Raw genomic sequence first — 25,917 nt, 5'->3', positions numbered from 1 at the left:
TCCAAGTTCTATCTCTATGGAATACTCCTGAGAGACCCTCACCAAGCTGAAAAATTAACCTGTTGAATTTAATTCAAATACACCTTGTGGGTTACATATACAAGAACATTCCGGTAATAATCAAGAAAGTTCCAAAATTCCATATCAAATATTGGGTAATGAGCAGAATGGCTTATTGAAGTTTGAGGAAAATATTATTTTGATCTTGTTTGAAGAATTGGTCAGAAAAACCTTTTAGACCATGTATCCTTGAAACGATGATATATTATATCGGATCGAAATTGCTATTTATTCATACTAATTGGTTTCCTGAGAGTTTCTAAAATCAGACTGCGACGTTGTTGGATGCTAAAAGCAGCAAAACAATACGAATAACTAAATGTTTTCTGAATTGAATTATACAGTACTTTAATTAAGACTGTGGTCGCTGCTTGTGCTATCAATTCAATCCCCAGAATCAGGATACAACTTTGCAATTCAATTAAACTAGTAGCCTTGTTACAGTCTGCGATCCAAGATTCCCATAATGATGAGTTCATGCGGATCATGCTGGTTGTCTGGGAGGTTTAGTATCCTGAATCGCAGTGGTTAATGCTCCACTCTTGCATGCAGCGCCGATAAGTGGAACAAAGTAGCTGATATGATGTCTTGTGCAGCAGCAGCACCAATGGTGTGATGCCGATTAGCCGGTGCAATGCAGCAGCCCGCTATAATGCTGGTTAGAGTAAGCAATAATCGATGAAAGCTTCGTTAAGCATTACAAAGCCGATTGTCACCAGACATCATTGTTCAAACGCAACAGTTCGTTACAAACCACCAACCTGCTGAGGCTTGAGCACAATCAGTGTTTGCAGTTTATAAACACACTGAAGATTTGAAAGTAACTAATTTATTGATTCTACTACAACCTATGCTGGTTCAATTTGAATGAGTGAAAACTCTTGATGGACTGACATCAAATGAATCTAAAAAAACTCTTGCAAATCTAAGAATAGTACAGTTTGAATTTGAATCTCACATATCATATCATACGAAATCCAGTGTAAGCATCCAGTGGATGAATTAATAATGAATTATCTATTCCTATCAATTTAGAAATGGAATTGAGTAAAATTAGCCCCCATTTCACAAAACACCTCGGTGAATCAAGACGTTAATAAAACTTGGTTTACATTTCATCCATAAGTCTATATGGTTGCAATAATTCCTTCAGAATATGAATGTATTCGAGTACAAGATAAAAGATCAGCTCTCAAATGAAAGTTCAAAATGGGATATAATAAAAGACATGACTCAATCATCTTCCATGAATACCTGAGTAACACAATCACAGTTCCCTTCAACACCGTTCAACTAAACCAAGTTGATTCTTCTTGTGAGACAGACATCTCACAATAGATACTAACCTTTCTAATTACTACTCTCTCAGACGAAAATGTTTGCCAGTCTCCTTCCACTCTCTGATTGATACTCTTTCTTTCTCTTCAAAGCGGCTCGTATCTCATTCTCACCACTTGGAGCAACAACCCTGCTTGTGAGTGATTGAGTTACAGTTCACTACCCTTTTTATGGTGGCTTGCTTCATCAAACGATCTCTTTCGCTTTCCCACTTTATGAGTCTGCAGTCTTTGTGCATTCTTGTCAATAGCGCAATTCTCAATTGAATGGTTGAAACGTTTCAACCATGCATTTGTTTTAAATATGTATTCAAAGCTTTGAATAATCACTTCATAGGTTGAACTTATCGAATATTCATGGTAATGGAGTTTCATATTCATCCAAATCGGAAACCGAATGTAAGCAATATTTTAAACTGATTCTATCAAGTGATCAACAAGAATAACCTCGAAATATTTCACCAAATTATCTTGGAGAAAAGAAAGATGTATGTCTATAAAAATGTTTCAACTGTGTGGGTGATATCATGATCCCCAGGAAAATGAAGAGCTAGTAGTAATGTCCAGCGTAGTATTAGCCAGCAATTATGTTCCATAGAGAAATAAATAACAAGCAGATTACGTATAAACGTCGTATATTAGCGTATAAACGTCACCCATGCTCAAAATACTCGTGTTTAAATATTCGCCAATTTATATCAGATTTCAATGACTGCAACTGTTAAATTAACTTTTGAATTCAACTTTTTTTCAATGTAAATTCATTACTGCTTTAGAAATGCTTTTGGTGAATGCTTATCATTCTAGAGGGTTCATGATTGATTTTATCAAATATGGGCAAAATCATGATCCCCTCTAATGGCGTTGAGCAAATAGTAATCAAAAGCTGCAAAGATATAAATAAAAGTTCTGATTCCACAACAAAATGCAGTAAATTGTATACTGAGAGCTGTCAGAGCGAACAAAGTCATGATTCTGCTTCATCATTGCCTTTAGCTCAACTTGCTTATACTAGTAGTTCTGTGAACAGTAGACCTCGCGCTCAGTTAGTTACATTGACCTGTTGTTATGTTTTCTCAAAAATTAATAGATAATTCATCAATTAAAAATGTCTAGGAAAAATCCTAAATAAACATAGAGCTTTCTGTCCTATATCGTACCGTGACGTGTCGTCCCGGAATGTGAGTGTGAGCGCTGTTATCAGGTCTGGCTGCAACTGTCTACAACGTTGATGGAAAGATACATTTTCAAGATGTTCGATGTTTTTGAACGAGTAGTATTATAGTCCACTAGACAGCTGATTTATGATTAATAATTATTCTAAAGTCTGATTTTTACGGTTATATTGGCGTATGAAGGAGGCTCCTTTTTCCTTTTATATTATCCTTGAAATGCAAAATGTCCAAAAACCTTGTATATACGTCGACGCGAAATTTAAAAAGGAACATACCTATCAAATTTCATGAAAATCTATTACCGCGTTTCGCCGTAAATGCGCAACATAAAAACATATAAACATTTAAACATTTAAACATTCAAACATTCAAACATTTAAACATTAAGAGAAATGCCAAACCGTCGACTTGAATCTTAGACCTCACTTCGCTCGGTCAATTACTTCTGTAACAATCATGGTAAGCCTAAGGGAGAAGTAACGGCACTTAGGCCTACACCTCACTTCAAGGTCGGAAGCCTTATAGAGACTAAATAGAGTATAGATACGCAGCAACCCGCTTCACGCCCTACTTACGGCCCACAGTGGATTGACCTGTTCAGCGGGTTGCGTCTAACGCCGTTTATCAAACAAGTGGTTCTAACAAAAATAAAACAAAAAAATCTGGTGTGGCGCACTCATACAACTTTCCTTGCCGTTATGAGAATTGATCACCTGACGCTAGTGTTCACGCGCATCTCAAGTCTACTTATAAACAAAAATCCAAACCAGATGGTGACAGGACAATAACGCTGGAGACACTCGAGGTCTGCTATCTCTTCATAGTGAATGATTTAATGGAATCAACAGTTTGCAATTGAATAATCACATTTTCTCGAATTTCGAGAAAATCTGTGTTTTTTGACAATTTTTTAGTCTTTTTCATTATTTTAATAATACAAATTATTTTTCCAACTGTCAAAATCAGTAGAAAATACATATAGGCTATGCTATGAATAGCTAGGACCAATAAAACTTCAAGACAGAACAAAACTAGAAAAATTCAGCGACTGCAAGCCCCTTGATTACAAACAGTGAAAATGACATCTAGTCCAGTCAATATAGACATAAAAATCTGGTGTGGCACACTCACACAACTTTCCTTGCCGTTAAGAAAATTGATCACATGACGATAGTGTACTCGCGCATCTCAAGTCTACAATTCAAAGATATGAGACAGCTGGTGATAGGTCAATAATGCTGGAAACACACTATATCTGCTATCTCTTCATAGTGAATCATTTAATAGAACCAACAGTTGCAACAGTTTGCAATTTAATAATCACATTTTCTCGGATTTCAAGCTTATTTTCAATTCTAGGTGAAAATGTTACTGGACATTAATTATAGAGATTTTCATGCTCAATCTTTTCCATACGAATTTTTCTGATTGAATTGTATCTGAAGCCTGATAATTGGGAATCTAAAATCAAACTTTGCATAGATGGGGCGGAGCTCCTGAAATTTTTACAGATAGAGCTTATTAATGACTATTTTAGGTATAAATTTAATCGAAATCTTTGGAGCCGTTTTTGAGAAAATCGTGAAAAACCCTGTTTTTGACAACATTTTCGCCATTTCAGCAGCCATCTTGGATCGCATTTGATCGAAATTGTTCGTGTCGGATCCTTATATTGTAAGGACCTTAAGTTTCAAATTTCAAGTCATTCCGTTAATTGGGAGATGAGATATCGTTACACAGACGCACATACACTCATACACACACACACACACACACACACACACACACACACACACACACACACACACACAGACACACACACACACACACACATACAGACCAATACCCAAAAACCACCTTTTTGGACTCAGGGGACCTTGAAACGTATAGAAATTTAGAAATTGGGGTACCTTAATTTTTTTCGGAAAGCAATACTTTCCTTACCTATGGTAATAGGGCAAGGAAAGTAGAATGAAGTATTATAAATGGACTAATATAACGATCTAAATCTATACTTATAAAATTCTTATCTCGCTGACTAACTGATCACGATTTCTGGAAAACTACTGGATGGATTGCAACAAAACTTAGAATACAGCTTCCTCATACGTCCTAGGTGCTCACCAAGAAATCTTTTGACGATATTCCAACTCTAAGGGTGGTTTTCAAGACAAATTGAGGGGTCTAGAATCAAAACTCACATTATCCAAAAATCAAATTTTTCAGTACAGCCAAAAAACTTGCTCACATTGTGATTCCAAAGAAAGATACTTATGGCTCGTGTTTTCATGTTCATTTGAGGTATTCAAATGGAAATGGATATTGAAAGTCAGACATTTCTCCACAGAATCAAGAAAAAAAAGGAAAATAATATGGATAATGTGAGTTTTGACACTCATCCTGGGATAATGTGAGATTTGATACTGAATATTCTGGATATTGTAAGTTTTGAAAATGAGTTTTGTCGAAATTATTGTAAGTTCGAATCTCTTTAATTTTGTCCCACTAGTAGACTATAATACTGTCTTTTTGAAATATTATATGGGCTATTGACACAAATTACTAAGCCAGAAGAGTTATGTGGTAAGGAAGGTGATTGAAAAAAACATTCTTCTTACAAATTAAACTTTTATTGATACACTGTTAATAATTCAAAAGGATAAAAATAAAATAAATGTTGATCAAAAAATTAAAATATTTTTTTCAAATAGTGAACTGATTATTCATATTTTCATCTTCACATCCACATTCAAAATATATTATTGGTTCTTGTTCTTCTTCACCATTATTGTCTATTGCTTTCTTATAGAACTCCAGATTATCGATGAGTCGCCAATCCTCACCAAAATGTTTTTTAAGTAGTTTGTCGACATCTTTTTTTTCTCCTCCGCAAGATAATTTTTCTCTTCTATAATGTCAGGATTCAAGTCCGGATTAGGTTTTTTACCATTTTTCATTAGGTTCCAATACTTATCAGACAAATCACTTACATACGTGGGCTCACCTCTGACCAGAACTTTATTTCGTGCATTTTTTCGAGCTTTTATGTAAATGCGTTTACATTGGGAGATTTTAAAAGGCCATTTTTGGGTATCTTTCATGTTTCTTTTAACTACATTTTTAAAATCAGCTACTTCACAGTCTTTTCCAAGGATTTTTATAGTTGCATGCTCAGATATAATATCGTATACTTCTTCATAAGTAGTTATGACTTCTTTCTTTTTCAAAATTTTTTCAATGTTCCCAAAAACCCTGTCTGCTGGAAGGAAACTGTGCCCTGTAACGGGATATACTAGGTACCTCAATTTCTTCAATGTTACTTGGTGCCACAGAACTCAACCAGAAGCTACACATTCCTATAAAAATGCTATTTTTATTTTGTCCGCCGCACCCGTCAGATATCAGTCTAATCCTATTGTAGGGGGTCAAATCAATAGATTTCAAGGTGTCAAAAACACATGAAGCGATGGTGTTTGAATCTTTGTCGAATTTATTCTCTGTCCAGCAATAAGAAGTGACTGATTCCTTGTTCAACTGTGACTTACTATGACCTCTCACAACTGAAAAATTCTGTACATAAATTTGTCTTGAATAATAAGTTGATTGGTCTGGCAATTTGGGGATTGGAAGATTTTTCTGACAGTCGAAGGATAAGATAAGAAGATTTTCGTCTGTGTCCTGGAGTTTATTATAGAACGCTTTTGCACGCAATTTATGTACACGTTTCTCAATCAACAAGTTAGACTTTCTACCTGGATCACTTTCAGCTTTGATTTTTTCTTGTAGGCACAAGCACGTAGAACAAACATCAGTTCGAGGAGAACGAAAACCCAAATTATAGTTGGTATTGAAAATGTTACGGAAGTATGATTCCTTGACAGGTACATTTCCATTTTCAGCTGAATACATCATGAACAATTTCTTGATACTCAAATCAGAGGACAAATATTTTCTATTACTCTCTTTTCGACAATAGTGGCTCTCAATGCACTGCAATTTTTCAATAAACTTCATGACATTAATCTTTTTTGGAGCAAATTCTGCTGTCCTCTTAAAACCTCCCCTTTTCTCAGTTATAAAGCCCTGTTCATGGAATGTTTTTGTAATATTATTGACTCTGAATCTGGATATGCCCAGATATACCCTCTCCTTCTTTTTATTTAATACAAAATAACGTGTACTCCTCATTTGTTTCTTGTACTTGGATACTTCATTTTGATTTTTCCGTTGATTTGGACGCCTTCTCCTCACATTCACAATCTCAACATATTTTAAAACGAAATGATCCTGATATTCTTTTTCTGTCTTTTTATAGAATAAAGAATGAAACTTTTTCAAATCACACATATCAAGCGAACAACATTGAAAGGATTGACTGTTGTGTCCACAAGTTGGTTTGTCCGGCATACTCTTGGGCTTGTACCTAAAACCAAAGAAAGCAACTTTTAGGTTATGCCTAATTTGTTTGCTCTCTTCTGGCTTAGTAAGTTATATTAATTTTAAGTGGCTTAGTTTAAAAAGTGAAAGCTCCCACAATCATTCCTATTTAGAAATTGTATCATCTGTTATGCAATAATTAGAGAAATTACAAGAATCTAAAACAGAACAAGGGATGAAAGCATGGTTTGTAGTTATACTGAAACTTACCGTTCTGTCTTCAATTTAGCTTTCTTCCACTGCAATGGTGACTTTTTAGGTTTTCTAGCTCTCTCATTACTCTGCACTGGCGTCACTGAGATATCCATTGAACAAAAGATTCTAGCACAATAAAATAAATTGACTCTAATAAAGATTCTAACCACTCAATACTCGAATATTCTGCAGCTATGGACTGCTTTGCTACAATGATGTTTGACAGGAGTCACATGACCTGAATGCTGCTTTCTCATTGGCTACAGCTGCCTAACTGACAAAACTCACATTATCCTACGGATATTGTCAGTTTTGATACTAACCCACAACTTTTGGTTCCATTTTATGTGGGATAATGTGATTTTAGAGAAGAACTATTAGCACCATTGAATTTCTCGCATCTTTTTCTGTAGGAATCCAGTGCTAACTAAATTTCGTCAAAAATGGATAATGTGAGTTTTGATTCTAGGCAAGGAATTAGTAAAATGAAGTATTATAAATGGACTAATATAACGATCTAAATCTATACTTATAAAATTCTTATCTCGCTGACTAACTGATCACGATTTCTGGAAAACTACTGGATGGATTGCAACAAAACTTAGAATACAGCTTCCTCATACGTCCTAGGTGCTCACTAAGAAATCTTTTGACGATATTCCAACTCTAAGGGTGGTTTTCAAGTAGTGTTTAAAGTTCGTCTTTTAGCATGAATATTCTTCTTCTCCCAATCTCTTAATTATAATTGAAATGTCCATATCATATGTTACTATAGAACTATAATCTAGAGAGAGTACCTATTCGAAACAGTTGATCATTGGCGACCAATTAATGATTTTGTCAGGTTATCATTAAGTTGAGATTATTTCATTGGCTTGGCACCAAGTTGAAGAATTAATTAAAATGCATTTATCGAGAAAAAATTGATTGGGCACTGCTGCTTCAATCAGAGCTATTCCTGGGAGTATAGATAATTTCTATTTTTCATAAAACAAACTTTTATGACGGGAGTTGCTTTTATCAATTGATCCTATTCTATCAAGACTAATTTTGTTTGTATATCCGACAGATCGCGAAAACTGCTTAAAGGGGTATTTTAAAAACTTCAGAAGTGTCAGTTGTGGAATCTGTTTGTGAAGAATGAGGAAATTCGGCCACAATTTAACTTGGGCGAAAGAAAGGGGTTATTTATCAAAACGGACAAATAGCTGTTGCTACTTTTCCTAATGTGAAAATATCTTGCATAGAAGTAAGACGCTTTTCCCATGAATCAATTATTCCCAAACATTGATTGTTTTACCAAAGAAAATATGAGGTAGCTTTCGATAAAAATTTGGAGAATATGTATAAGTTAACATTTCGTTGACTGTCAGTATTCCTCATTAGTAGCATCAATGCTCCCCTTTCAAACAATGCTGACACATTGATGTGAATCTTACTATAATCTGGTTACTTTAGATCAGATGAAGAAAATAATGTTGATGATCGCTACTGTTTCAATTTCAATCATGTTTGACATTTCTGCTTTCGATGGCAGCTGTTATTATTATGTGAAATAAGCTCTCATCGAATGAAATCATAATCATTGAAGTCAATAATTATACTAAGAAAGCAATTTTTTTGAATAAGTGTGTTTGTGGATATATGTATCTATGTCGGACGGATCTCGAAAACGGCTCTAACGATTTTGATTAAATCAGGAATATATTGTGCTTGCGACAAAAAAACATTATTTTGGAACAGGTCTCAACTCTGGGAAAATTCGTTGAACTACCAAGAGAAAGGATTATTGGTCCCTCAAGTAGCAGCTGATCAGAAAAACGTTTTCCATAGTCTGTTGAAAACGTAAGAAAGTGTGAGCAAATAAAAACATTATAATAGCTGTAGTTGAGTTACCAAATTTGGCGACCTTATTTTAAAACATTGCAGTATTCATGGAACATCTGGAAGAATAGGTTCAGAAAGTGACCGGATGATAGCGAAAGAAATTTAAAATCGATCTCTCCAAACATATAGTAGTTGAATGTAATGTTCATTGTGAGGTGATAGAAATGCGACTAATTTCTTCAGCTTCTGTTGTATTGGTTCCTCTGTTGCTCTATGTTTGTACGCAGCCATGGACTTGAGAGAGACAGTTGCACTGTCTGTTAATTCATAATCTGGACTAAATACCACGAGAACCAATCAGAGAAGCCTTCTATTAAAAAAAAACCCTGCTGTGATTAATTCTCATGAAATCTAATCCTGATTGAAATTGAACATGCTTTTGTGCTACTGGGCGTGATATTTTCATGTTTCAAAATCAGCTAAAAACTAAATGAAAGAAAACATAATATTCAATCAGCTTCTCCTATTTCCTTTCATGATGTTATTACGACACAAGACAAACCTATTGATATTGATAGATCACAAGTAAATTCTGGAGTTGTCAATTTAGATAGAAATTGAATTGAGTTACATTTTAGTTTACATCCAAATCTTCATCCCTAAGCTTTTGGTTTCAAGCAAAGATCAAAGAAAGAAATCAATCCAAGAAAGAAATGGTAGTCAATAATCAAAGCGAATGAATAAACTCTATTTGGATTTATGCAAATTCACATTAAAATGATCCCACTTCAATATTTATGATTGTAGAGTTTAGGACATGTGAAATCAGCCACAATAAATTTTATACTATTATGAATGGACTTCCATGTATGAATGGACTTTTATGTATGAATGGACTTCCATGGAAGAGAGAATCAGTGGATTGGCTGCTTTTACACTTTTCGATAAGTGAAACTAAAAGTAAGCGACAGGCTATGCCAAAAATTCCAGAATAAGCAAGAGATCCATGGATACCAGAGTCATCAAATTCCGAATCAACCTAATTTGGAATTTAATCTCCAATTGCCAAAGCAAGAATAACATGATCACTGCTAATTTGATAACTGTCAACAGGAAATATTAATTGCCAATGAATAAAGTCGGGGGCGACTCTTAAGCCCTATAAGCTACAAAATTTGCTGCAATTAAATTACTCTTCTACAGAGCACATCCAACAAATCAATTAATAATTTGAATAATTTGACTTAATAATTTTCATGCCAAGTTGTGGCCTAATCTCAAAAACGATCATAACAATTTTGGTAGGATTCAGATCATAAATGTTTCACAAAAATAATTTTATCTTTTTATTCTCGTAGCGAAGCACGTGTGCCCTGCTAGTATATTATAGATTCATAATATTCTCTCAATAATTTCCCCCGATCCTCGTTTTCATTACGCCATTATTCTTTTCCTCATTCTGCTCATGTATATAATACGTACCGTATTATATGAATATTATTAATTACGTATATTCTTGATGAATATCGATATAATCCTTGATTGATTATAATATATACAATTATCATACCAGGCTTTGATACTTTGTAAGAAGATATCATTTTATTCCGATAAGGGGGTAAATTGTAGAAGTTAAGGAGGTATGAAGTACCCTATATTTTGTCACACACTACTATTTATTCTGATAGAAAAGCCACAATATTGTTTGTTGAAACCAGTTAGCAACGTTATGTTCAACACCGGCAACAAATTTGAATTGTAGCTCGGTATCAAGTTTGAGTAGTACGGTACTCCGGGGATCTGAGAGCTGTGTTATTGATCTCGAGATAGTGAACTTTGCAAATCCCTCTGAGCATAGCAGCTCTATTCAGCGGATTGATTTTGAAAGGATAGGTTCGAAAGTTGATGCTGTGCTCCCCTCCACCTCTTCCACAACTACCACCCCTCTCTTGGCCGACAGTCAACAGTCTAGCATTGGTGCAAGAGATTTGCTGGAATCCCCACATGCTCTACATGCAGGCAGAATGTTAAACCGAGTAGTATCCAGTTAGTGGTCAATACAGCAAGGCAGGTCTGCTCCTCTTCCCCCATCAGTAATTATAATATTATTATTCATATTACTGGGCAGAACACTCCGTATGAAACTGTTTGTTTCAATTTTTTATTGGATTATTCTAGGAATATTTTAGCATCCCACTGTGGCTCATGAAACTTTGATTTCCAATCTAATCAGCAAAATGTCTCTATTATTATTATTACGCATATAGATACACCTTTTTAGAAGTATTTATGAAATTGAGATCTTTCAATACAGAAGTTACGCTGAGGATACAGAATTCATGATGACAATAATAACTCATTTTTTAATTCCAATTCAATAAATATAATAAAATCTCACACTGATTCAACATCAGTTCAAAAACATCAGACTTATATTTCACACCATCTCATTATACTAATATTTTCTTCACATTAATCCTTCAAAGGGGACGTTTAAGATCTATCATGAAATTATGTGGAACTCTTGATGGAATTGAGCTTATGCGAAGTACAATACACTTCTACGAAAATTCTTAGCAAGAATAATCTTGTATTGAAGTTTAACAGGGTAGTATATATACTAATGGAAGAGTTGATTAAAAGTAATCAAATAATCAGAGTAATCAAGTAATCAAATATTTTCAACATAAATAATAATAAAAAATAAATAATAATAATACTGAAGGTGATTCCCACATAAGCTCCCAGGCTTGTACGTGGGAAATGAGTGAGAGGGATGATGATGAGAGATGACGACTACTTTTTAGTTAGTCGGGAGCATCGGCTTTTCGTTTCCTCCGAAAGAGGTATTATTCAAAACTATAACGTCCCTTCTCCCTTGTACATTATATCGGTTTTCGTAGTTACTATTCAATCATAACTGCATTGAAATTATTGAAAATATCAAATATAATCGAAAAATCAAAAAATAGATTATATTAGTCAATATAATCTAATATAATGTTGGTCGGTATAATCTACTTTTAGTTCATGACTGGAGTAGACTTCAAAATCAATGGAATCAAAATAATTATGAATTAGGAGTTAGTTTGATCTATGAACACTGTACTCCATTAAAGCTGGAATTGCAAGAGAATTTTCTCGCATGGGAATGAATATCGGACTGATGAGTTCAGTGGATATGGATATGGAAGTATGAAGTGGATCGTCTTTGTGCCGAACTTTCCTGCAATCTACAACCGAGCAGCAATTTCTCATTCAGGCGAGATGAGTGGTTGCGATTGACAAACGGGAAAAGTTGAAAAAGTCAATAATTGAGCGTGAGGGCACGTTGGGTGCCCGTTTTACGGGCAAAGTGGAACACCCTTCCTCTCTTTTGAATAAGAGTAACCTGTTGCTAAATGCACTGTAATTAAAAGTTTCATGTAGATTCCAAGCACGAAGCACCACTTTCTATGTGTATGCCATGCACGTACTGTTTACAACGCGTTTAAACTCATTGATTTCCTTCTAATAAGGGCACTCTCCACTGAACTGACTTCATTATGGTTGTGACTGAAATTAAAAATTAATTCAATATTCTTCATAACTCAAGGGTGAGGGATTGATCATGAATAATTGAGATATTGACCACGCTCTGAATAATGATATTGATTTATTTTGTTATGAATGCAACATTGATCTGAGTAAACCACAGACAGATAAAGCTCACTTATTGCAGCTCTAATATCAATAACTCGGGCCAAATGTCTTACCTATAAATGCGTATTTGAAAAATATTATTTGAATTGCAATTTTACTTCAAAAAAGGTGAATATTGGATAATATGTCAATTATTCTCTGCATGAGCTTCTTCGCAATGGACAAATGTAATGTGTGAGTGAGAGAAACTGTTTATGAGGTTAGAAAGTGATTCGGTGACGAGTTGCAACGCATATTAGTAGTTCTGTGAACAGTAGACCTCACGCAGTATTCTCATCCACAAGTACCTGATTGAAACTATAGACCTTATGAAAATACAGCAATTGACTGGCTTCTCCACACATCTGTGTAATCACTTGTCAGCTGATTTATGAAGAATAATACTATAGTCTGATTTTTACTTCGATATTGGCGTATGAAGGAAGTTCCTTTTCACTTTCCTTGCCCTATTACCATAGGTAAAGAAAGTATTGCTTTCCGAAAAAAATTAAGGTACCCCATTTTCAAGGTCCCCTGAGTCCAAAAAGGTGGTTTTTGGGTATTGGTCTGTGTGTGTGTGTGTGTGTGTGTGTGTGTGTGTGTGTGGTGTGTGTGTGTGTGGTGTGTGTGTGTGTGTGTGTGTGTGTGTGGTGTGTGTGTGTGTGTGTGGTGTGTGTGTGTGTGTGTGTGTGTGGTGTGTGTGTGTGTGGTGTGTGTGTGTGTGTGTGTGTGGTGTGTGTGTGTGTGGTGTGTGTGTGTGTGGTGTGTGTGTGTGTGTGTGTGTGTGTGGTGTGTGTGTGTGTGTGTGTGGTGTGTGTGTGTGTGTGGTGTGTGTGTGTGTGTGTGTGTGGTGTGTGTGTGTGTGTGGTGTGTGTGTGTGTGTGGTGTGTGTGTGTGTGTGTGTGTGTGTGGTGTGTGTGTGTGTGGTGTGTGTGTGTGTGGTGTGTGTGTGTGTGTGTGGTGTGTGTGTGTGTGTGTGTGGTGTGTGTGTGTGTGTGGTGTGTGTGTGTGTGGTGTGTGTGTGTGTGTGTGTGTGTGTGTGTGTGTGTGTGGTGTGTGTGTGTGTGTGTGTGTGTGTGTGTGTGTGTGTGTGTGGTGTGTGTGTGTGTGTGTGGTGTGTGTGTGTGTGGTGTGTGTGTGTGTGTGTGGTGTGTGTGTGTGTGTGTGTGTGTGGTGTGTGTGTGTGTGGTGTGTGTGTGTGTGTGTGTGGTGTGTGTGTGTGTGTGTGTATGAGTGTATGTGCGTCTGTGTACACGATATCTCATCTCCCAATTGACGGAATGACTTGAAATTTGGAACTTAAGGTCCTTTCAATATAAGGATCCGACACGAACAATTTCGATCAAATGTGATCCAAGATGGCGGCTAAAATGGCGAAAATGTTGTCAAAAACAGGGTTTTTCGCGATTTTCTCAAAAACGGCTCCAACGATTTCGATTAAATTTATACCTAAAATTTAATTGATCATTTCTTAATTGATAAGCTCTATCAACTGCCACAAGTCCCATGTCTGTAAATATTTCAGGAGCTCCATCTATGCAAAGTTCGATTTTAGATTCCCAATTATCAGGTTTCAGATAAAATTTAAACAAAAAAAATCAAGTGGAGTAGATTGAGCATGAAAATCTCTACAATTAATGTTCAGTAACATTTTCACCTAAAATTGAAAAAAATAAGCTTTAAGTTCGAGAAAATGTGATTATTCAATTGCAAATTATTGTTGATTCTATTAATTAAATCATTCACTATGAAGAGATAGCAGTCCTCATGTGTGTCTCCAGCGTTATTGCCCTGTCACCAGCTGGCTCAAATCTTTGAATAGTAGACTTGAGATGCGCGGGAACACTAGCGTCAGGTGATCAATTTTCATAACGGCAAGGAAAGTTGTGTGAGTGCGCCACACCAGATTTTTCCTGTATATTATCCTTTGAATGCAAAATTTCCAAAAACCTTGTATATACGTCGACGCGCAATTGAATGAGAATCTATTATCGCGTTTCGCAGTGAATGTGCAACAAACATTTAAACATTTAAACATTTAAACATTTAAACATTTAAACATTGAAACATTTTAAACATTTAACATTTAACATTTAAACATTTAAACATTAAACATTTAAACATTTAAACATTGAAACATTTTAAACATTAACATTTAAACATTTAAACATTAAACATTTAAACATTTACATTTAAACATTTAAAACATTTAAACATTTGAACATTTAAACATTTAAACATTTAAACATGTAAACATTTAAACATTTAAACATTTAAACATTTAAACATTTAAACATTTAACATTTAAACATTTAAACATTTAAACATGTAAACATTTAAACATTTAAACATTAAACATTTAAACATTTAAACATTTGAACATTTAAACATTTAAACATTTAAACATTTAAACATTTAAACATTTAAACATTTAAACATTTAAACATTTAAACATTTAAACATTAAACATTTAACATTTAAACATTTAAACATTTAAACATTAAACATTTAAACATTTAAACATTTAAACATTTAAACATAAACATTTAAACATTCAAACATTTTAAACATTAAACATTTAACATTTAACATTTAAACATTTACATTTAAACATTTAAACTTTAAACATTTAAACATTTAAACATTAACATTTAAACATTAACATTTAAACATTAACATTTAAACATTTAAACATTTAAACATTTAAACATTTAAACATTTAACATTTAAACATTTAAACATTTAAACATTAAACATTTAAACATGTAAACATTTAAACATTTAAACATTTAAACATTTAAACATTCAAACATTTTAAACATTTAAACTTAAACATTTAAACATTTAAACATTTAAACATTAAACATTTAAACATAAACATTTAAACATTCAAACATTTTAAACATTTAAACATTTAAACATTTAAACATTCAAACATTCAAACATTTTAAACATTTAAACATTTAACATTTAAACATTTAAACATTTAAACATTAACATTTAAACATTTAACATTTAAACATTTAAACATTTAAACATTTAAACATTTAAACATTTAAACATTTAAACATTAAACATTTAAACATTTAACATTTAAACATTTAAACATTTAAACATTTAAACATTTAAACATTTAAACATTTAAACATTTAAACATTTAAACATTTAAACATTAAACATTTAAACATTAAACATTTAAACATTTAAACATTTAAACATTTAACATTTAAACATTTAAACATTAAACATTAAACATTAAACATTTAAACATTTAAACATTTAAACATTTAAACATTTAAACATTTAAACATTTAAACATTTAAACATTTAAACATTTAAACATTTAAAATTTAAACATTTAAACATTTAAACATTTAAACATTTAACATTTAAACATTTAAACATTTAACATTTAAACATTTAAACATTTAAACATTTAAACATTTAACATTTAAACATTAAACATTTAAACATTAAACATTTAAACATTTAACATTTAAACATTTAAACATTTAAACATTAAACATTTAAACATTTAAACATTAAACATTTAAACATTTAAACATTAAACATTCAAACATTTTAAACATTTAAACATTTAAACATTTAACATTTAAACATTTAACATTTAACATTTAAACATTAAACATTTAAACATTTAAACATTTAAACATTAAACATTTAAACATTTAAACATTCAAACATTTTAAACATTTAAACTTTAAACATTTAAACATTTAACATTTAAACATTTAAACATTTAAACATTTAAACATTAAACATTTAAACATTTAACATTTAACATTTAACATTTAAACATTTAAACATTTAACATTTAAACATTTAAACATTAAACATTTAAACATTTAAACATTTAACATTTAAACATTTAAACATTTAAACATTTAAACATTTAAACATTTAAACAATTAAACATTTAAACAATTAAACATTTAAACATTCAAACATTTTAAACATTAAACATTTAAACATTTAAACATTTAAACATTTGAACATTTAAACATTTAACATTTAAACATTTAAACATTTAAACATTCAAACATTTTAAACATTTAAACATTTAAACATTTAAACATTTAAACATTTAAACATTTAAACATAAACATTTAAACATTCAAACATTTTAAACATTTAAACATTTAAACATTTAAACTTTAAACATTTAAACATTTAAACATTTAAACATTTAAACATTTAAACATTCAAACATTCAAACATTTTAAACATTCAAACATTTTAAACATTCAAACATTTTAAACATTTAAACATTTAAACATTTAAACATTTAAACATTAAACATTTAAACATTTAAACATTTAAACATTTAAACATTTAAACATTTAAACATTAAACATTTAAACATTTAACATTTAAACATTAAACATTTAACATTTAAACATTTAAACATTTAAACATTTAAACATTTAAACATTTAAACATTTAAACATTAACATTTAAACATTTAAACATTAAACATTAAACATTTAAACATTTAAACATTTAAACATTAAACATTTAAACATTTAAACATTTAAACATTAAACATTTAAAATTTAAACATTTAAACATTTAAACATTTAAACATTTAAACATTTAAACATTTAAACATTTAAACATTTAAACATTTAAACATTTAAACATTTAAACATTTAAACATTTAAACATTTAAACATTTAAACATTTAAACATTAAACATTTAAACATTTAACATTTAAACATTTAAACATTTAAACATTGAAACATTTTAAACATTTAAACATTTAAACATTTAAACATTTAAACATTTAAACATTTAAACATTTAAACATTTAAACATTCAAACATTTAAACATTTAAACATTAAGAGAAATGCCAAACCGTCGACTTGAATCTTAGACATCACTTCGCTCGGTCAAAAATAGTTACAAAAGTAGGCAGTGTTGCTGTGCGTGCTGTTTCCCCGGGAACGGAGCTTATCTCAGCCACCATCTTAGGTCTCTTTTTCGGTTCCTTGATGCAAGACGCATGTATCACTGATCAATTGAGTCTCCTGTGAAGCCTTAGCGCCTTTTTATTTATACTGCCTTATAATATACTTTCATTTTTCAATCTCCGCAACAGATTCGGAGTTGATGATTCCAGTTAAGTTCACAAATTGGTATTTCATCAATAATATAGTATAATATTATCATCACCATTGTAATCTTTCAAGAAAAATGATCTCAACTAAACTTTTTGTGTAGTTGAGAAGATGATATTGTTGTAATGATACACATTAAATAAAAAGACTAAGAAATTGTGAAAAACCAAAGATTTCAAAAATAGTTAGAAAAACCCGGTTTCGGTTATTATGCCATTGTCAATCTCAGATGAACTCTATCAGAGATAGACAATGGTCTATGGTCTATGAGTTTATCAGAGATTTACAATGGTGTATAAACCTTAACCGTTTTTCCTAACTATCAATAAAATCTGTGGTTTTTGAAAATTCCTTAGTCTTTTCATTTAATTTCAACTTAATTCTTGAAAATAAGTCTACTTTTCAAATAGAATGTAGAATGATTCGTGGATTATCATAATTGATTCTATTAAATTTCAAATGGAGTTCATAGAAGTCGTACTAGCATCAGTCAATAGAAGCACGATGATGCTTTGTTAGAGCTTTTGTTGATATTTACCAAAGTGTAGGTCTACCAGCTCGTGATTAGTTGAGGCAGTCATTCTCTGAACCATCATTACATGCAGCCGAAACTCAGACTCAAAATGGCTGACAAATAGAACGTAGCATAGTGATAGCATTGATGAATATCATTCAACCACTCACCAGCTCACCATATATTCAAACTATTAAAAAATTCAGAACTTGTTAAGCGGCAATATGAAACGACTGTACCAGCAGCATTTTTTATTCATCCTATACTATTAAACGAGCGAAATCTGTTTAGATGTTTATATCTAAATGTTAAGATGTTTAGATGTTTTCAAATATATATATATATATATAATATATATATATATATATATATATATATATATATATATATAAATTATGTAAACTTAAACAATTGATGTGCTGACTACTATTTTTGTCAGTACCGCTTAGTGTCGCTCTCAGCGCGCTCATTTTAGTTAGTCTACTCCAGCCACTTGATGTGTTAACATGTATGTTTTGCAAATAAATTTCTTTTTAAAAACTGAGTTTTAATGAACGTGAACGTGTTTGGCGCCCGAACAGGGACCCTGAAGAGTTTTTCGTGAAAATTTCGTGAAAATTGTGCTGTTCATTTAACCGCCAGTTTATATTGATCAATTATCAATCACAAGTGATCGCGGAAAATTCGAAAGTCAGGGTCGCAACTGATATGAACCATCATCGAGACCGTCAAGTGGAATAGTGACTCATCAACACCAACAACCAACAACCACCATCCTGGGGAAGAAAGGCAAGAAGGATAGCAGACCAGACCATAAACTTCTTATCGATTACCGGCCAAGGTTAAGATCGTACCTGGCTCTGGCTGCAGCTGTATCCAACTCCACAGTTCAAGGTAACACGTCTTCTACATCTACAATCAGTGACAGTAATAGTGAAGATAACAGTGAAAGCACAATGGATAACCCCCTTATTTCAAGACCAATTGCGAAACATCACCTACACATAATACCTGAATATACAGAAAACCCAATAGAACTACTTAGCTTTCTTGAAGTTGTCGAAAAATTGAAAAATGACTATTGTAATAATCGTATTGCGGAAGCAGCAGACAATCATTGGATTCTCCTTCACTATTGTAAAAACAAATTATATGGACCTGCTAAAGATGTAATCCTCAACAGTACAGTAGATGACCTCTTAAATTTGATTGTTGTTTTGAAAAACAACTTTGCCGATAATAGGACAGTAGAACAATTGACTATGGAACTGCTTGCTATGAAATCACACCAAAAAGAACACCCTATTCAATTCATAAATAGACTGCAACAAAAAAGAACCGTGATTATCTCAAGACACAAACTCGATGGACTAACTGGTCCAATTCTTGAAACTATCTCATCTCAGTTGGATGAACAAATTGTAATGATTTTAGTCGAAGGAATCAACCACCAGCTTGGAGCTCACCTACAAACGCTAGGAATGAAAGACCTCAGTGATGCAAGACAGGCTATTATCAATAAGAGTAGTGCTTATTTGAAACATTTAGGATTTACTACTGATGTGAGACAAATGAATCAAACTTTCAGTAAATCTGAAGGAAAACAAAACTCGTCAAATTCCAATCAAAATTCGCATCCGAAAAATTTCCATCAGTTTCAAAACCAAAACAATTCAAATCGAAGAAACTTTTCTCAATCTCAAAATCGTAATTTCAATTCAATCAGAGAAATTTTTCTCAACCTCAAAATCATTTCAATCAGAGAAATTTCTCTCAGCCTCAAAATAATTTCAACAGAGGACAATCCTTTCAAAGTAGATTTCGTAATGGACAAAGTTTCCAAAATCACAACTTCAATCGTAATCCAAATGCAAACTTCAATAATAACCAAAATTTGAATCAAAATTCAAACGATGTGAGCATGAGAACAGTTTCCAACTTTCAAAAGTTTCCAGTTCACAATATTGAATCTTCTGAAAATGGGTTTTCCGAATTTGAAAGCATGGATGCTAGAATGAGTTCTATGGAAAATGCTGTAAGTGACCTTTGCGAGAAAATGAATCATTTTTTAGAAGTAGGCTCGAACAACAATCCAAAAACGTAGTATTAGATTTGAATACGATCTCTCTTGATTTGCCCCATATTCATTACAATGATTCACGAATTTTGATCGATATAGTTAGTAAATATAATTTCATTAAACCTCAAATGGTTTCTCCTCAGACAAAAATAATTGATTGTGATTATAAAATTCGTACACCCGCTGGTGAATCTAATGGAAAAGGTTGTGTAAATATTAATGTTAAGAATATGCTTGGTGTTGATAAAGATGAAAAATTTTATGTGTTTGATTTTAGCGATAATTATGATGTTCTTATTGGAAAGCAAACATTGCAAGGGTTGAAAGCAAAAATTGATTTGGAGACCAATTGTCTCATAACGAAAGATTGCACGATACCACTGTTAGGAATGAATCATATTGAAATCAACAAGGGTTGGAATGAATTGAAAATTAAAACTAATGTTTGCACTCCATCAGATAAGCTATGTGTTGTTAGTATTAAGGAATTGCAGTTGTATAATATTGTAACTGATATTGATAGGAATGGTTTTATTGAGATTGACTATTTTTCTGATTGTGACAAAACGTTGAGTATCGAAACAGTTTCTGTAGAAGAATGTGAATTGTACATGGGTGAGATGATCGATAATCCCCTCTCCATTGACGAAATCACTTCTTTATTGAGAACTGAGCATATGAACTCAGAAGAGAAAGAATGCATTATTAGTACTCTTATGAATAATATCCCGAAATAATAAAATTCGAAGGTGATATATTAACTGCTACTAACTTGCTCAAGCATAAAATAGTGACTACAGACGAAGAACCTGTTTATTCAAAAAACTACCTATCTCATATAGGCAGGATATTAGTAATGAAATAAACAAGTTATTCGAACAAAAGATAATAAGACCGTCTAATTCTCCGTACAACTCTCCCTTATGGGTTGTGCCGAAGAAACCTGATGCTTCAGGAAAACGCAAAGTTCGTCTTGTAGTAGATTATCGGAAATTGAACAACAAAACTAAAGATGAAAGATTTCCTCTCCCGAATATTGAAGACTTGTTCTCAAAAATCGGTCGAGCAACGTACTTTTCGGCTATTGACCTTGTTTCAGGATTCCATCAAATTGAAATGGAACCCGAATCAATACTAAAAACAGCTTTTAGTACTGAAAATGGTCATTATGAGTTTCTCAGAATGCCATTTGGGTTGAAAAATGGTCCACATCAATTTCAAAGGACAATGAACTTGATATTTTGTGATTTACCAAATGTTCTTGTATATCTTGATGATATCATTATTTTTAGTGATAGCTTACAAGAGCACATGAAACACCTGAACGTTGTATTTAAACGATTGAAAACTCATCAACTAAAAATACAATTGGACAAGACCGAATTCTTTAAGAAAGAACTTCTATTTCTAGGTCACATAGTTTCGGAAAAAGGCATTCAGCCTAACCCTGAAAAAGTAAAAGCAATAAAAGATTTTCCCGTTCCACAAACTACTAAACAAATAAAACAATTTTTAGGTTTGGCAGGATACTACAGAAAAATGATAAAAGGATTCGCTAAAATAGCTCAACCTTTAACTAACGCATTGAGAAAAACATCCACTATAAACCCAAAAGATCCTAAATTCATTGAAGCTGTCAATTTTCTGAAAGAAGCAATTACTAACGCACCAATATTGCAGTTACCTAAATTGAATGATCCATATATTTTGACAACAGACGCATCCAATGTAAGCTTTGGGGCGGTCCTTAGTCAAATGACTGACAATAAAGATCTCCCAATTTCATTCGCTTCTAGAACACTTAATCCCGCTGAACAAAATCTTTCTACTATTTAAAAAGAAATGTTGGCAATAACTTGGGCAGTGAAACATTTCAGGCCATATTTGTATGGAAAAAAATTCACCCTAAGAACAGATCACAAGCCACTCCAATGGCTTCATTCTCTAAAAGAACCAAATGCTAAATTAATGATATGGAAATTGTTAATGGAAGAGTATGATTACACCGTAGAATTCATAAAAGGTCGCTCAAATTGTGTTGCTGATTGTCTCTCACGGCCTTTCAATGTAAATATGATGGAAAGTAGTGATGAATTTACAGGTTTTGACGATTCAGAATTATTCCCAGGCTTTCCCGCGGAAAATAATGCGAACAATGCCAACGACAATGCCAATAACATTGATGAGTACGATGACATTGATATCAATGATCTGCTAAGATTCCATAACAATGAAGCTCCTCCGTCAGTGAATGAAAGTATATTGAATGATCTTGATGAACAATTAGGTAACAATTCGATAGTTAATGCAAATATTGATAATATTAATGAAAATGATGTGGAAACTGGCAACGAAACCTTGTAAATAATACTAATAATGATAATGACAATGACTCACTAATGACACAACATTCTCAAGAAAGTTCAGATGATAGAATAGGTATAATGGACGAAAATAGTATCATAAACACTGAAGCAAACCAAAAAGTTATTTCACGAGGTAAAGGAAAACCCCAATTCAAAAAGATCTTTAATAAAAACAGAATAATTTTCAAATACAGAGACGCACGTGACATTGGAAACAACGTAGAAGAAATACGAGAGTATTTGAAACCTGATACTGTGTACGGTATAGTATTTTCAAATAAAAGTCCATTGTTTGAAGCTCTAAAAACAGAAATTCTAAGTTCAATGACTAATGAAATTGTCAAAATAGTTCCCAACATAAAATTCCGAATCTACAAGAGAATAAAAGCCGACATAACTGATGTAGATGAACAAACAATGATAATAGCTCGATGTCATGAAGACAAAAACTTCCACAGAGGAATCAACGAGAATTATAAACAAATACGTAAAAACTACTATTGGCCCGCAATGCACAAAGACGTAACCGAATTTGTAAATAAATGTGAAATCTGTTTGAAAACCAAGTATGAAAGAAACCCAATTAAAACTAAATTCAAAGTAACTCCCACACCTACTAAACCTTTCGAAAAACTTCAGATTGACACTTTCACGTATAATAATATTAAAATCCTCACTATTGTCAATTCGTTTTCTAAAAGACTTTCCGCCTACACATTGAAATCAGCTAACAGTATCGAAATAATAAAAAATCTAAGCAACTATCTTTCAGTTTTCCCAATTCCGAAATGCATTCAACCCGATAACGGATTAGAATTCAACAATGCACTATACAAACAATTCACTGAAATAAATGGTATTGAAACTTACTTCACCACACCTTATCATCCCCAATCTCAAGGACTAATAGAAAGAACACACTCCACAATTATTGAAATTCTACAAGGACTCGAAATTAAATTCCCAAAATATAGTGTTGAACAAAAACTTCGATTAGCTTTGCGAACCTATAACAATTCGATAAAAGATCAATTCAACTTAAGCGCAAATGAACTAACTTTCGGAATTCAGAATTATTTACCAAAAAATCAAGATCAGGATAATCCCGCAGTTATCACTGAAGAACTTGCTAATCAATACTTCAAAGAAATACAAGCGTTGAATGATGCCGTTTACAAGAAAATAATCGAGGAAAAAGAAAAACGAACAGAAAAATGTAACAAAAATAGAGAGGAACCACCTGAAATACCTGATAGGATATTCATCAAAAACCCAAAATTTCACAAAAATTTTCCAAGGTATAGCACAGCTACTAAGGAAGGTGATAGGTTTAAACTGAAAAGAAATGTAATCAAAATCCACCCTAACAGAATGAAAAGGCCTCGTAAAAAAGTAAAAGATAATCTAATTGTTGCAGATGAAGGCAATGACTATCCTTCTGTTGTTCCTGATCCCAGCAACGTTGACGTACAGACTGACAGACTTGACAAAGACAGCAGGAATAATTCCGATTAAAATAGGACAATCTATGCTCATTAACGACACATACAAAGTTATCCATTTTACTAACGTGACCGACCTTAAAATACAATCTTTGAAATTACAGACTCATATTAATAATCTGCAAGTCGCTTACATATCCTCTGACATTATTGAATCTTTGAAGAAAATTTCACTCAACCAATATTTCAAATTAGAAATGATTTCTGAAAATAAAAATAAAAAGGTAAAACGTGGACTAATGAACGGATTAGGAAACGCCATATCATGGTTGACAGGACTTATGACTGCTGACGACAAAGAACACCTCGACAAAGTTATTGATAAAATAGAAAATAATGAATTACATCTTGTTAAAAATGAAAAACATAATTTTGAAATGAACCATGAGTTAATTAAGAAATTTAATTTCGATGTTGAGCATATTAATTCAAATAATAAAGCATTAGAAAATATTACTAACAAAACTGCCAATATTGTCGAAAATATGCAAGCTGTTGACTTAATTACTTTGACTATACAATTGTTGAATGATGAAATAAATGATGTTGTTAACTCGTTGATGTATTGCAAAGAAGGGAAACTTCATCCATCAATTTTGAGCTTTGTTGTTTTTCGTTGTGAAATAGCTTGAAAACTTGTGATTCTAACCTCTTTCTGTGAATTGACTGTTCATTTTATTGAAATATTACCTATTAATATTCTCAATAACTTTGTTATGAGCAAGAAGATTGAAAAATACTTCACGCCTACGGCTCCATCAACATCTGGGAAGCGTGAACGTCCACAAAGTTCTCCGGAAACACCGACAAGTAAGAAAAAAACTGTTGTATCTGTGAATTCGGGTGAAATGAATAGCAAAGACTTAAAACAATTTCTTGAGGATTTTGAACAACGTATTGTTACTAATTTTAATTCAAAATTTGAGAATTTGGCAACGAAGGCGGATTCAGAAGCAATAAAACAGTCAATAGAAAATTTGTTGGAGGAGAATAGAAAACTGAAACTGCAAGTGAAAAATCTTTCCACCGAGAATAGAGACTTACGAAGACGGATGATTGGGATGGAAGATAGAAATCGTCGTAACAATTTAATATTCAAAGGACTTAAATACGATGTGAATGTATCGAATCCGGTTACAGTGGTGAAGAACTTTTGTGTAGAGTATCTTAATGCAAGACCAGACCTGTGGGTGAACAGAGCGCACTCGTTAGGAAACATGAGGAATGGGGGGCCTCTTATAGCTCATTTTCCAGATGACACTGACATCAATCATTTGATGAAGAACGCTAAAAAGTTGAAGGGGACCAATTTCTTTGTTCACAAAGACTTTTCATTGGAAACTAGGCGGGTGAGATCACGGCTTTTCGCGATAAAAAAAGAAATACTAAGAGTAGTACCTCAGCAACGAGTGATGGTGCAGCACGACCGACTGGTTGTTGGTAATGCAACGTTTCGGTGGGATGAGGATGAAGGACTAAAATTCGGCATACAGAGCGGCGAGCAAAAGCTTCAACAAATATTGGAATGTGATGGAGAAACGGTCAACGAATTACTACGCAGATCAGCATATGCAGTAGGCCGAGAGACGAATGCGGTACAGAC

General features: G+C 32.6%; 2 protein-coding genes across 3 annotated transcripts in view; one reads left to right on the top strand and one right to left on the bottom strand.

Annotated features, from left to right (window-relative positions):
• Nucleotides 1–25,917, top strand: part of LOC111052105 (atrial natriuretic peptide-converting enzyme) — a 188,706-nt gene that overhangs the window by 59,437 nt on the left and 103,352 nt on the right. The window lies entirely within an intron of this gene.
• Nucleotides 1,548–7,378, bottom strand: LOC120351161. The gene is made up of 3 exons (XM_039427454.1): nucleotides 7,220–7,378; nucleotides 6,716–6,995; nucleotides 1,548–1,637 (listed from the first exon to the last, which is right to left on the bottom strand). Exons 1-3 carry the CDS (start codon nucleotides 7,315–7,317, stop codon nucleotides 1,548–1,550), a joined length of 468 nt encoding a protein of 155 aa, XP_039283388.1. The 5' UTR covers nucleotides 7,318–7,378.

Source organism: Nilaparvata lugens, chromosome 1 (genome assembly GCF_014356525.2).
Source record: "Nilaparvata lugens isolate BPH chromosome 1, ASM1435652v1, whole genome shotgun sequence".
NCBI lineage: Eukaryota > Metazoa > Arthropoda > Insecta > Hemiptera > Delphacidae > Nilaparvata > Nilaparvata lugens.
Note: the sequence above shows the minus strand (reverse complement) of the source record. Positions and strands in the feature narration are given on the sequence as shown.

Bases quoted from the DNA above. Each gene is read 5' to 3' on its own strand.
- LOC120351161 (XM_039427454.1), bottom strand. From the start codon at position 7,317: ATGGATATCTCAGTGACGCCAGTGCAGAGTAATGAGAGAGCTAGAAAA. The intron at 6,996-7,219 runs GTAAGTTTCAGT...CTTTGGTTTTAG, and splicing joins GCTAAATTGAAGACAGAACG to GTACAAGCCCAAGAGTATGC. The intron at 1,638-6,715 runs GTATATCTGGGC...GCTATTGACAAG, and splicing joins TAAATAAAAAGAAGGAGAGG to AATGCACAAAGACTGCAGAC.